Below are 14797 nucleotides of genomic sequence, written 5' to 3'. Positions count from 1 at the left end.
TGGAGATCTGTGTCTGTCCTTTGTCTCTCTTGTTCCTCTTCTCCATAGATTATAATCGTAATTTTTTTCCAGCGTTTTTTCACCTTTGCATTATTTGTATCATAATATATTTTCCGTTTCGTTCAACCATGTAAATTCTTACGAATTGTCTTTGATATGCACGTTGTAGATGTTAACCGTAATCACGACCATAAATATATTACATCTAAAACAAAAGCCAGTAATCCATATATTATCACACGAATAATACCTGACTCGCGCGTGATTCGGGACACAACTGAAGCCATAGGGCTTCGCGCGATACAGCTACAGTGTACTAGAATACTTGGGTAGTGTTGGAACCGGAGCGGCTCGGCAATGGGAGCTCGTGAGGGCGCGTGTATTGACAGTTTGTGGCGGCGCTGTAGTCGAGTTATCAAAAAATAAAATAAAAGATCGCGCAGCCCGGTTTTCTTTTTTTTACTTTGAGCGGTGCACGTGTCGGTACCACGATTTTATACACTCCGTTTCACCTTATGTTTTACCACAGCGAATGCTAGAAGCGCGAGCTCATAGCGTTGGCAGCTGGCCTTGGTGCACGAGAGCTTGTGCCGCCGAGGTGTGCCATAGAGCAAGGAGCTCGCGCTTGTAGCCTTTCCTGCGGTACGACTCAAGGTGAAACAGAGTATAGTTCCGTGTGTTTTTCACTTCGAGCGGTGCGCGTGTCGGGACCACGATTTCATAGTTCCGTGTGTTCGATCGTAATATGCTTTGAATCTTGTGTTCTGGTTTTGCGGATGGTGAATGCGTAAGGATAGTGCCCAAATGCCGTCGCCGGCGCCACACATCAAGACGACTAAAGGCCGGTTCACACATACAGCGAACCGCTAAGTTAGCGCTACGTGAGCGCTCCAAGGAGCGCTCATGTGGCGCTTCCCAGCGCGTGATGTAGCGCTCGGTTAGCGCTTAAGTAGCGCTCTGTTAAGGCCGGTTCAGACACTTGCGTTTTGAGTGCGTTTGACTGCGTTGCGTCAAGAAACGAATGCGAGTCACCGGCACATCTGTGTTTCGTACGAAGCGTGGAATTCAATTCAAGGAATCATCTTGGCACGCGATATAAGCAGCAGCGATGTCCTGGTTTCTTGCAGCCGCAACGCAGTCAAACGCAGTCAAACGCAACTGTCTGAACCTGGCTTTATACTTCGTCTCACCTTAGCATGAACCGCATGAACTAATCGCGAATGCTGTGCTAGCGCGAGCGGCTAGCCTTGACTGCCTTGTTTGGAGCACTCGCTGCATGAGCGCTCGTGCAGCCGCTGAGGCTTCATTCGAAGCAACTATCTCGCGCTTTTAGCACGCGCGGCTAACAATAGTCCATACTAACGTGAGACGAAGTATAGCGCTTCAGAAGCGCTCTGTTAGCACTCTGTTAGCGCTAGTGCCACTAAATAAGCTACGCTTCAGAGTAACGACACTTGGCCATATTGTGTCTTAAAATCATGGTTCCCAGTTATCTGAAGCTTTATCTGAAATCACAGGAAATGTTTTTGCGCCCTCCACAAATGTTTAAACCGCTCGCGACAGAGCAAAGCAATATTACATGACCTTCCTAACACCGAATCTAATGCTGAGGATGTCGCACTTATGAATCATGACGATCGGCAGTTGCGTCTGTCCTGCATACGAGCCAAAATGGTGGCGCCCACAACAATGTCGGGGAACGGAGTGCCGATACTCTAAGCGCAGCTTATTTAGTGGCTCTAGTTAGCGCTATAGAAGCGTTTTGTTAGCGCTCTCACGCTCCTTGTGCCATGCTTGCTGCTGCGGAACAGCGCGTGCACGGCGATTCCTTTGTTGTTGTTTTTCCTTTGGCATTGAAAGAAGAGGAAGTAAAACAGCCGCTCTACAAAAGAAGGGTCTGCCAGGCGATCCAGAGTCATGGACTCTGAGCGACCAATTGATTGGGTACGACCTCATTGCTTTCTATTCGATATGAATGACCCTGGTTTCAAAGACACGCAGTTAAAAATAACCGCCTTCAAAAGAGCTCTGTGTCTCGGTCCCTCAGCCTAGGAACAAGGTTCACCAGATACCCGTCGGTATCTCGGTAGCGAAAGATTTCGCGCACCCGGAAGGCTTTTCCGTGCATTAAGCCGTCTACACACATATGCACTAATCGCGTATGTAAGAGCATTTGTCGCTTTTCTATTTCAGCATACCACATGTCCGTCATGGTGCTGCTGAAGCACACCCAACCACAGGAATCGGAACCGCAGTGCACGCGCTGATCCGCAGCACCGCGGTACAAGCAGCGCTACTGAAGCGCTAACAAGGCGCTATACTGGAGCGCTAACAAGGCGCTACAGAAGCGCTAATCGCGCGCTATGTTAGAACTAAGTCACGCGCTAGGAAGCGCCACATGAGTGCTCCTTGGAGCGCTCACGTAGCGCTAACTTAGCGCTCCGCTGTATGCGTGAACAGGCCTTAAGTCAAAATTCTACGTATTATTTTCATAGCGCGGTTTCTGAATCAATAGAAGAAAGGCAAAGTTTTACGATAAATTTTGCGAACCTCGTTGCCTTTTCGCGAATTATCGGAATTGTGTTTGCCTTTAATAATGACTCCTTTTAAAACTGCAATTGCACCATGGCCAATTAAGCCGTTATAAACAAGTCAACTAACAGATTTTGGTTAATTATTAAACATTGCAAACGGTTATTCACCCATTTATTGTCCACCGAGCCCTACAGATATAACGAAAGACGGCATCCACATATCTGCCACATTCTTTTTTTTTTTTTTTGTAAAATACGTAAAGTTATGTAAATAATAAAACAAAAACACCCTGTATGTCTGCATGAACCAGATACGCCCCCTGTGGAATACCCAGTTCAGGCGAGACCTACCTTTTTTTGTCAAAAAGCAGCTGTCGGTTAAATGTATTGTTATGAGCTTGTGGGTTTCAGATGGTTTACCCTCAAGAGGATAATGCGCTGCATATTGTAACCATGTGTGCGCTGCACATTGTAACCATTATTTCAATGCCGTGCGGTAAACTATGACAACTTTTTCCTTGCCTGATCTACGTGTGCTCATGTTTTCTGCTCAAAATGGTGTGAGATTGTTGCTTGTTTTCTTTGAATCTTATAAAGCATTACTTGTTCAGCCCACGTTGTCTCAGTTTTTGGACTTAAGTTCAACGTTAAAACGCGTGATAAAAATTGTCACTGCTTATAAGCCATTTCTTACAAGTCAACGTCGGGTGGTCCTCGGATGGTCGTGGCAGCCACGAAGAAATAAAAGATTCTCTCAGCTTTGCGACCGTCGCTTGGGTGCTTCGTCGCATAAATGAACACAAAACTGAGTGACAAGAGAAGCGAGCTGATTAAGGTCAAGAAAAAGAAGACGAGCAGAAAAGAAGACAGAGAAGTTAACCTGGTGTATTAAAAACACACTAAAACAATCTCAGACTTTTGTATGTGCCTTTTTGTTCCATTATAAAATTAAAAAAAAAAAAACTGCTTCCGAGTTTTAGATTTCTTTTTCAGACATCTAATGTTCGGCCTTTGCGACCAAGGAAATGGGCATATCATTTAAAATGCTCACCATCCGACAAACTGAAAGTCGCAGCTAATTCTACGCTGAAACAACTTGCAATCTGCTTCTTTAAAGTCGCAATTGTTTTTATGTAAAGGAAGGGTAATGTAGCTTGTACCGTCCAATACACTGAAGTATCATGTTGCTAACGATCGTGCCGCAGCGTAATTGATGCCGCGGTACGACCGTTGACAGGTCGTAGCTGTACCAGAAATCCTCTGTGCACTCCACCAAAGCGGCACCAAAGATTCATATTTTCGCGCGTGCAGCCACGCATGTGCACACCTTCTAGATAAGGCGCCGGTGTCGACACCTGTCGCGATCAATACCACGCGCTTCAGGCGAGCCCTTTCGGTCCCAACACTACCCAAGTATTCTAGTACACTGTAATACAGCTGCACGCCAGATGTATTGAGAACATGGCGTCTCAGTGCTACGCCGTTATAACTCTTCCAACCGCCACAGAGGACATCCGCCTCGTGTTTTGATGCAGGTGGCACTGCGCAGTGATGTGAATGAGCGGATGAACCCTCAATATAACAGCTTGTCTTCCCACCCAAATCCCGACTCTTGAACCCGTACTGAAACCAACTCGTCGTCGAAACCTGGGACATCGCGAGCTTACTTGATCCAATGTAAGCGAAGTTCTGTTTTGTATCGCATAAATTTTACTATTTCGATCCTTTTGTTTATACATTTGTTCTTTTTTTGGGGGTAAATGCGCAAAGGATCGCGTGTCTTAAAGCCGGCTGGCACTGATAATGCATCATACGAAAGACAGTCGGCATGGTGATTTCAATGCGAGTCACCGCAGGATTCGTGCTTCGAATGCCGCGCATGGCAATGAGTTCAAGAAGAAATCTTGACACGCGGAATTCGAACCAGGAATATTGCGGTGAATCGTGTTTGCAGACGGTCTTTTGTATGATGTACGAGCAGTGTGAGCGCGGGTTTATTGGATAAGTGAGTTCACAAAGGGCGATGTTGCCTGAGTCACATGTGGCTGAGTTATCTCAATTCACTAATTAATACCGCGTTAATACAATCCACAGAGTTCTAAAATTAAATATTTAAATGTTCTTAGTTCTTAATTGATGGGTTGTGTTAGCCCACGCACCATAAAAAAACGAATTATTGAGGTTTTTAGACATTAAGTTGCACTAGTAAGCCAGCTGAACATTCCTACGTGGAAAAGAAATTCAAACGTTCTACTTAGTGGTATTGAAATTATATAGCTTTGTAAATATATTTTAAAATTTTTCCTGAGCCTCTGTTATTTTTGCGGAAATGGCTGGAATGCTACCGAAGGGCAGTGATAGCAATAGTCTACGAATCTCTAGAGCGAGATACTGTGTTATAAATTGTTTCTTGATCTTTTTAAAAATTGTTAACAGTAAGCAGTTTTTATATCTGGAGCACTTAGAACTACGAATGAACTGCCAGAAAATGTTTTGAAAGGTATAGTCTGCTGAAGCAGCAGTTGTCTCCGAAAGAAGTAATATTGCCACGCGCAGGTCCAAGAAGCAACGCTCGGAGACAGACTCCTAGAAAATTCGTGTCTGCTCTTGCTCGGGATGTATTTTTTGTCATTTCGTCCTACTTTCTTGTTCTAGAAGGTTTATTTTTACTCTGAACGCTCGACGCTCGAACCTTCTGGGCCGAAGTTTGGAGATTTCGACTCGCACTAGATAGGGAACTGCGTGTTACCTTGTCGAGTCAGGCTCGCTAACCGGCATAGCGAGTGGTGGTTGGTGACCACTCGGAGAGGGCTCCCGTATAAATGCGGGCGGACTTTTGCGGTAGCCCAGACGACGGCAAGACATTCCTTCACGGTCGTCGAGTAATTTTGTTCTACGTTCGACAACATCCGACTAACGTAGGTGATCACACGTTCTGTACCCTCTTGTCGTTGGACCCGCGTCAATTCCTCTTTTGCTGGTATTCGTGTGAACTTCTGTTTCGGCTGATTGGTCGAAGTGGCCAAGAATAGGTGCAGACTGGAGTCATCGCTTTAGCTCGTCGAATGTCTTCGTCGGGTTGAAAGTGAGTCCGGCGGTCCTCATTGCTTGAAGAACAGCCCGAAGGCGTCGCAAGTGCCCTTCGAAGTTGGCCCAGAATACCACGACGACGTCGAGGTACACAAGACAGCTCTGCCAATTGAGGCCCGCCAGTATGGCGTCCATGAAACGCTGGAAAGCTTCCGGCGCCGTGCACAGTACGAAGGGCAGTCCGTCCGGTGTGACGAAGTTTGTCGACTTCGATCTGCCAGTAGCCACTCTTCAGGTACATCGACGAGAAGTACAGGGAGTGTCGCAGGCGGTCCAGAGTGTCGTCGATGCTGGGGAGCGGACACACGTCTTTCTCCGTCGCCGCGTTGAGCCGCCGGAAGCCCATACAGAATTGAACTGTTCTGTCCTTCTTTTCGCCAGTACGACTGCAGAGGTTCATGGGCTGCTTGAAGGCTGGATGAAGTCGTCGTTGAGCACCTCTAGCACTTGTTCATGAATGGCCTCTCTTTCCTTTTGGGAAACCCGGTACGGCTGCCGATGCACAGGGAGCGCATCGTCGTTATTAACGATGCGATGTTCCGCAACTGTTGTTTGGCGCACTTGACTCTCAGCCCCTTATCTAGTGTGAGCCGGCATCTTGAAATTTTAACCCAGAAGGTTCGAGCGTTGAGGGTTCGGGGTGAGAATGAACAGGCATTTTCGAGAACAAGAAAGTAGCACGAGATGACAAAAGTTACGTCCCGAGAAAGAACAGTCACGAATCTTCTGAAGGTCCGTCACAGAGCGATGCTTGCTCGGACACGCGCGCGGCATGCGAAATACGCCGATGTCTGACCAGAGAATCAGCCTCATTCTCCAGTAATAACAGAACCCGAAACCGCAGGTAAGCAAAGGACGACACACACACACAAGGCTGAAAAGTTAGAAGACTTTTAGTGTGCGTCGTCTTTTGCTTACCTGCAGTCTTATGGTTGTACAATGTCTATTGTTCACGAGCTCGATGTTGCCCCGCTTTTCTGTTCAGTATTCAGAAAATTCGATTAACAAGCGTTCTCTTAAAATTAGTAGCACACCCAAGCAGTCGCGAACAATACACGGAGAATCAGGTACGAAACAGCGTCTGAGCTCGGCAGAATTTACGAGCGCAAGCGGGAGGGGTAAAATATTTAAGAGTAACGAGCCTAAGTGACGTAAAACAATAGGTCACGCACGCGCGTGCTTACATGCCGCTTTGTGAAAAGGGATAATTTAATGTAACATTGATATTTAAATATAAATTAGAAAAGTCTTCAGATTATTTAAATTTTTTCGGAACATACACAGTATATACAGTCATTTAAGCACCACATCCATCGTCGTCAATTGAAAGCTTGCAACCGAGGCTCGCTAAGGTCTTCGTAAAGCAGTTTTCAGTTTTCTTACCCTGTTACCCATTTGAGCGAGGAAGAAAATAAAATGTTCATTCGTTTATAACAAGAAAGTAAACAAAACTATAGCTGTGGTCTTCGTGCGCTTTTGTTTTTTGAGTTCGGATGTTGGAAGATATAAATTACATGTTCCTAGCGTCGGCCAAAATTTATTCATATATATTATATTTCTTTTCAGAAATAAACGCGTCAAGCATGGTTTCAAACATGACGGCCCTGAGGGAGATGCTTAAAGTTACTACTGCCGCCTTGAAACTTGGGGGTCACCGTATGAAGGATATCGTCTCACATAAATCAAGGTTAGAACGCCTCAGTTCCTTTCATTGCTGCCCGCGAAGTACGACGAATGTGCAAGGCAAAGGGACCGGTGTGTTGTAGATAAAGAAATCATCGAGTCATGAGGAGCGCGTGCAACTGACAAATTAGGGTCAAAACGTGCATCTCGCCGATAACACATTCCCAAGCATGTTGTGCCTGTTGCCTGCAGGCACGCGCATAGCACCCAGGAAGGCTACTTTGATAACTTTTCAACGACACGTGCCCGCCCACCCACGAAGATGCGCGTTAGCGGCCTGGGGGCCTGCGGGAACCTTTGATCGGAGCACCTAATTACACTGCACGGCCGCGTTTTCCGGGAGAGCCGTTTTCACTCGAAATAACGTCGACGTTGGGCGTCCGTCGTTGAGGTCGTCGCGTGAAACCGTGACGTCAAAGTCACACGACATGACGGTGTCACGGGACCCGACATCAGGGATTCACGTGACCATAGGAACTCACCTGATGTCTCGGTGTCACCTGGCGGCAGGTGTGTTGAAGACCAGGATTAGCAAAGCCAACACTGGAGAGGAGTCACCTCCTCTACAGCGCACGCTCTGCTAGAGTGGGGAGAGAAAGGTGCGAGTCGCTTCCTACTATAGGAAGCCTATACTCTTTGTATTCTTGCTGTGTTTACGCTGGGGTTAAATCTTTTCTAACGAATTTCTCCAGCTTTCGAAATGTTGCTGAATCGAAGAGTCCGAAGCAAAACTAGATGTGGGCATGCCCCAACAGCACAGAGGTCGCTGAGCGTGTTTTGACTGTGAAAGAGACAAAAAGCCGGTTTCTTTATAATCCTCGAACCGCTCAATGTCGCTATAATGTCGAGAGAGATACGCGTTAACCCCATAATTGTTCGCTTTCAGGAGTTTCAGTTCGGGCACTCTAGGGAGCGAGGAAACCCGAGCCCTGAGGGATACTTACAAAAACAAATTTCTGCCACGGAATTACGCAGACGAGTATGGTCGTTATATCGGTGAAACGGTTTCACCCGAATTAGAAACACTTCATAATATTTTCCAGTCAGGTAAATTATGTTCTGACATTCTCCATATGGACTAATCTATGTTCCAGAGTTGTTCCAGACTAGTGAAGGAAAAAGACGTAGATGTTCTGGCTATATTATGCATGTAAATGTATGAGCTATACACTCTAAGAAGAGCCCGCGCGTCTACTTTCCCGCACTACACTTGGAGAGCCAATCAGCGCAACTTACGGAAGCAGCTCAGCGAATTACGATGCCGAAACATATGTTTAGACCAAATAATGCAGTCTGAGTTGTGACATTAAGCAATGCCAGCGTGACGTTTTGCATTGCCTAATGTCACAACTCAGACTGCGTTTTTTGGTCTAAACATATGTTTCGGCATTGTCATTCGCTGAGCTGCCTCCGTAAGTTGCGGTGATTGGCTCTCCGAGGGTAGTGCGTGAATGTACACGCACGGACATTTTTTAGAGTGCAGGGGCCCTAAACTCGTGAAACACAAAGCTCGGGCAAAACGTTCGCGGAGCGCGCCGATTGGATGCTGGCGACAAAAGCGCCAAGTCATCGTCGTGATTGTCCAATCGGTACGCTCCCTCAACTTCGGCCCCAACTTCGGGTTTCACGAGTTTAGGGCCCCAGGAGGAGCTGCCCGCCATTGAATTGCAAACACTCCCCGCGGTTTGAGTTGCCACAACAGTGAAATCTAGGCTCCCTAGTCCGCAGTAACCTTAGTGTTATTTTTCGGCAGAGCGGTAATCAGAGAACGCCGTTTACCTCCCTATTGTCTTGAGCGGGGTGGGGTGTTTACTGACGCATAATTGGATACATGAATTGTAACTACGAATCACAGCATGTTCGTGAACTGCGATGTTATTGGTATTTTTCTTTTAGCGATAACCGATAAATTATATATCTGCATTTTATTTTGCAATAAAGCTGTATGAAACTCTGGCACGCTTTTTATAGGTCTGGTTCAGGGAAACACCCTGTTGGATTTGGGCAGTGGCCCATTGGTCACAAACGTTCTCGTAAGCTCCAGTCGATGCAACCACATCGTGATGAGCGATCTAGTCGAAGCCAACAGGTTGGAACTCATGAAGTGGCTCAACAAGGACGAAGATGCCCTCGACTGGACCTTCCGCGCGGAGAAGGTTGCCGTGGTTGAAGGCTATACGTACGTAGCGGTGTTAAAATTATTAACGCAGTACTTAGTGTATGAATTATACAATGCACGACTTCCTATTTTTTGCATGAAATTATTCTGGAGTGGTTGCTACTAGAAAAACTTTATTAAAATTATTGTAAACATTTATTCAATTTTCGTGCTTCAAAAAGTGAAGAATTACTTCGTGTATCATATCGTATACTCGATGTATTGGTGCGTCGCGGGTTGTTGAAGCGGCGAAAGGAGTATTTGTCTTTCTTTAAACACAGCGCACCTGCACATTTCTCGCAAATTACAAACGTAAGGGATGCACACTCTGGAAGCCTGCAGCGCTGCCTAAAAATTGAGCTTTTCATACACGCGTTTCCAATATCAGGAAACCGAGCCTCTGATCGCCAAGCCTCCAAGTGGCTCCATCGAGTGGAGCCTCTTTCAGACAGGTGGTAGAAAATATGTGTATCCAATGTGATACAGGATGCATACACGCTGCCTTTCTGCTCTGCTTTCTTGCGAGGCCCTTTTTACAGAAATGTATCATATCAAATACACCATGTGTCGTAGGGTTACACAGTGAGTCATTTATTCGATCTTTCTTCTCGTTTACTTCGTCTTCGATCAAGAAAGCTGTTCCCTTCGTCTCCCCGAACTGAGAACTTATCCCCCCTGGGATAATACTGCAAGCAGTTTTTAATCTAGGCAGTCTCCATCATGTCGTTAGGGCCCAGGTATCAAATCGTCTTCACCACACTATGTCTTGCAGTCGTTTTCAAAACGCGGTATGGCACAGGGAAATTGCTGCTCGATCTGGTATCACGTTGTATTGTAGTCCATCCAAATTCTTCTTTATGCCTCTCTTGTACTTTGTTTTTCGGAAACTTTTTTCGGTGTCTTTCTTTTTAGCAATAACTGCTGATAAAACAAAATTGTAATGGCCACTCTACCTGGGTTTTATCTTCGTCTTTAGCGTAAGATCAGTTATGGTGAGACACACAGCCACTGTGAGACGCTACTTCTTGTCACCAGGAAAATATGAGTACATCTTGATGTAGGGCTCAATGTCTCAAATAGCTTGGTCTAACATAGTGTTGGCTGCTGAATAACATGGAGTGTAGAACATGAGTGAAACTCTTACTGTGATGACCATTGTTCGAAAGGTTTCATCGTCGAATTTGGGCACTTTGACGTTCCTGAACTTCCTGCGAATGAATAGAATTATATCACTGCATACATTCTCTTCGTGCTGGGTGAGGCCACCGATCTGATGCGTTCATAAATAAAGAGACAGAACGTTGCATACGTGTTACTCCTTTGAAACGTTTTTTGTTTTAACGCATAATGTGTTTGGGCTGACTTTTAAGCGAACATCGTCACACGGAGATTAGCGCAACATAACGGAAAACAGCATTATAAAAGAGAGAGTTTATCACACTTAATCATACGTAATTATAACTATTAATATTTAATCGCACCAAAGTTGATTTACTGAGTGACTCAGTAGCATCCCGTCCCCAGACAGCGGGATCCTCAACCCGATACTTTTCCTCGAAGCCACCAGGAGGAGGCAAAAGCTAGCCGCCGGCAGCTGTGCTGAGCATAACTCAGGGAAGCCTGCAGTATCCTATCGGCACACACACACTCTAAAAAACGTTTGTGCGTCTGCTTTCACGCACAACACTCGGAGAGGCAATCAGTGCAACTTACGGAGGCAGCTCAGCGAATGACGATGCCGAAATATATGTTTAGACCAAAAAACGCAGACTGAGTTGTGACATTAAGCAATGCAAAACGTCACGCTTGCATTGCTTAGTGTCACAACTCAGTCTGCGTTTTTTGGTCTAAACACATGTTTCGGCATCGTCATTCGCTGAGCTGCCTCCGTAAGTTGCGCTGATTGGTTCTCCGAGTTTTGTGCGTGAAAGTAGACGCACATACTTTTTAGAGTGCACCGGACTCCCATTGCCGAAGCGTAGCTTGCCACGTATCTCACGACGTCATGGCACGGTTCTTAAAGCACCAATGAATAGTGCAGCGGGCGTATCAAGTGACTGCTTCTCATGGCAGCCAGTAGATAGCGTAGAGGGCACGATAAATCTCATCCCCTTTGCGATTATCTTATGGTGAATTCCACTCGTAGATCCGGAGCGCTTTCCAAAATCCGCGAGGGAGGCAAAATTCCGCTCCGTGGGACCCGCTCTGAATCGACGAGGGGAAGATAACTTGCCATTTTTGGAGCAACCTCCCCCACACCCCTCCCCACCCCTTCTCCCTCCGCCGTACAAAATGGCTGCTGCTTGAACTTGACCAGCCCACCAACGCCTCAGCCGGCTGATCTTTCCAACGACCAGTGACGACTGTCACTGCTTAGCTGCAGAAGTAACACGCGACACAGGCCGGGCGAAATTATACGTACTGCGGCGCCCATGTCACAAATAACGAAGACGTCCGCGTTCGGCACCGTCACATACCTTTCGGCCGCCTCGAAGCGGCGGGGCACGGACACCAATTGCCAGCGTGGAGTTCAGATTTGTAGTACGACTTTAATAAACACAGAGGTAACAAACCATCACTTGCGCGGTCGTTGCCTAACCACTTCTTTCTTTATTTCATGGGAAAACGCCGACGGAATGCAGTGTAAAAAGGTAAACAATCACTGGCTGCAGAATGAATAGGCCTAACCTTGCGTCTGCCTCCGGCTTTTCTGTCGTTCTTTTTCTCGTTCTTCCTCTCACGATCACAGACGTCAGCGTTAACGATTTGCCACGCTCCACATTCCCGGCTTTTTATCCCTAATCTACGCGAGGTAGAAGCGTTCGAGCCGTCACAATCCAGAGTAAACAACCGACGCACCCGAACAGATCCAACTCCACGACCCGACCGGCCCGCCGATCTCTCCAACCTCGCCGCGCATGCGCACCGCCGATTTAGACGGAGGTCACGTGGGCCGCTCTGTCAGCTTCCGGAGAGATCCGTGAAACCCCGCAGAGCAAGTTCGGCGGAGTTTGGGGCGCTCCGTGGAGCGGGCGCTGCCAGAGATCTACGAGCGGAAGATGACCAACTTGAGCCAGATCTGCGAGCGGAATATGCGCGCTCCAAATGGAGCGCTTTTGGAGCGCTCGAGATCTGCGAGCGGAATTCACCATTAGCTACCACAAGGGGCTCCTGGCTATCCAAGAGAACGCAGATCTCAACGCGCTACATTCACCTACAGAAGCAGTAGAACCCATGGAAACTTCTCTATAAAACATACTCCTCACACAGTCCACTCCAGAATAAATTTAAACTTATCCCGATAATTCTGATAAAACAGGGAAGGCATCCGAAACCACCCAAAGCTCCCCGCAACCAATCATAACAGATCATAATGCGAGTATCACACAGTCAGGACACATTACACGCAAGTTTTTCTCTTTTTTTTCTCATTTCAAGTGTGAAATTTAAGTGAACAATTTAAAATGGTGTCTTCGTGAACTCGGCAGTTGACATTACTTTTTGAACTTTGTCGTTACTTCTTGAACTTCTTAAAAATACAGTGTTGATTAAACGTCGTTGACTTCAACTAAATATTTTAAAACTATATTGAAAAATCCGTTTTGAAGTTCCTGGTTCTTCGCAGCTCACTTTCAGCTGAGTCTGAAGAACTTTCTTTTTGCTCCCTGCTTCAGTGGACGTTGTGCAACTGACTCGTAAGAAAGCGAATATGGATCTATGACAAGGAGAATATAGCGTGATATGGCCGGTTGGACAAGCCTGCAGTATAACTACTTTTCATCTTCTCAGGGTCAGCTCATGATTTTGTGTTTATATGCTGGATCTCATCAATATGGTATATAAAACAGGGCGACGTCTTAGTGCGAACAACATGCTCGTTTTAGAACGATATCATCTTCATGTTTACGTCAAGCAAATTTCGCTTAAGTCGCCAACCGGATGTAAATGGCGGGTCGTCTCCATCCAATGCCGGGACTCCAACACACGCTCGTTGTGCTCCGCCATGCTTCGGATGCGGCTGCACACTCGAGGCTCAGGAGATGCCGAAGCGTTATCGAAGGCAGAAAGCTCGCCCTAGAGGCACCTCTCTGTCTTTCTGCTTCTGTCATTTACTACAAATAAGGTCATATAAGGCCAATACGTCTAAATGGCAAGCACGCGCGACAGATGAGAAGGTACCAGCGATATCCGACGAGATCTAACCTGGATCTCTAAGTTGAACACTCGTCGCAAAATTGGCGAGATCCCCGACCGCCGTGATTGGCCTGCGCTAATGTCAAGTGTAACGCTGACGAACCGCCGCTGTTGGCGATCTTGCCGGCTTTCTCGAAAATTGTCCAAACTCGGAGTCCCTGGCATGTCTGAAGACAACTTAAGAAAGGAACCCCAGAACCGCAATACCTCTGATTTCTCTGCACGTACAGTACTGTGCAGTGTGCGAGCTATCAATCTTGCATAACAGCTTACTTCCACTTTTTCGTTCTGCTTTACAGCGACCTCAGGAAGGGGGCCCTGGAAATAATCGAGCGCACACGCTTAGCAGTTCGTAAAGTGATTCCCTGCGATGTCCTGGAGCCCGGAGTGCTCCCCGAGGAACACAGGCAGACCTTCGACGTTATTATATCATCCGGATGCCTGGAATCGGCCACTGCAGACCACGAATCTTTCCGGAAGGCGGTTTGCAACGTGGGAACACTCGCGAGACCTGGCGGTCTACTTGTCCTTCTGGGCGCGGGTGGTATAAAGAGCTATCCCGTGGGTGACGTGGATTTCGCTCACGCGAACCTCACCGAAAAGGTGGTAGAAGAAGCTATTAAAGATGCCGGCTTCCAGATGGAAGTATACCATGCCCATAGAGTTGGGGAGTTTGTGGAAAATCCAAACGTGTTCACGTTTGTTCTAGCTGCCAGTAAAGCCTGAATCAGGTTATAGAATTGTGTCTCAGTTTGTGCCAGATACTTTGTACAAGTAAACTTCCGACAATTTCTCTTGTATATCAGACTACAGGAAAGTCAAATAAAATTTTATCAGGTTCAATGTTAAAGTTAGAGCCAAAAACGCAAGACAAACTTACTATTCAGGAATTTAAAGACCATGACACAAAAATTCGCGTACCGTTGCTAAGATTTCTGCCGCATTTATCTTTCCGTTGACATGTGGAGTGGCAGCTTTCAGTTAATCGTTTTTAACTCGAATTTCTGTAACAAACGTTTAAAAGCGATTTTCTAATAAACTCAGTTATGTTGGAACATAATGAAATGATTGCTTTCTATGTTGCATTCGCAAGTGATTTCAGATATCATGATTAACAATTTTGTTGAAATAAAGGCAC

General features: G+C 46.4%; 1 protein-coding gene across 1 annotated transcript; it reads left to right on the top strand.

Moving 5' to 3' along the window:
• The first annotated feature begins 7207 nt into the window (after nt 1-7207).
• Nucleotides 7208-14438, top strand: LOC120838433 (indolethylamine N-methyltransferase-like). The gene is made up of 4 exons (XM_040208351.3): nt 7208-7311; nt 8194-8354; nt 9279-9486; nt 13959-14438. Exons 1-4 carry the CDS (start codon nt 7208-7210, stop codon nt 14383-14385), a joined length of 900 nt encoding a protein of 299 aa, XP_040064285.1. The 3' UTR covers nt 14386-14438.
• Nucleotides 14439-14797: the final 359 nt, after the last annotated feature.

This window comes from Ixodes scapularis, unplaced genomic scaffold, assembly GCF_016920785.2.
Source record: "Ixodes scapularis isolate PalLabHiFi unplaced genomic scaffold, ASM1692078v2 PGA_scaffold3__209_contigs__length_174095766, whole genome shotgun sequence".
Taxonomy (NCBI): Eukaryota; Metazoa; Arthropoda; class Arachnida; order Ixodida; family Ixodidae; genus Ixodes; species Ixodes scapularis.
The sequence above is the reverse complement of the archived record's forward strand: the minus strand, read 5'-3'. Positions and strand labels throughout refer to the sequence as shown.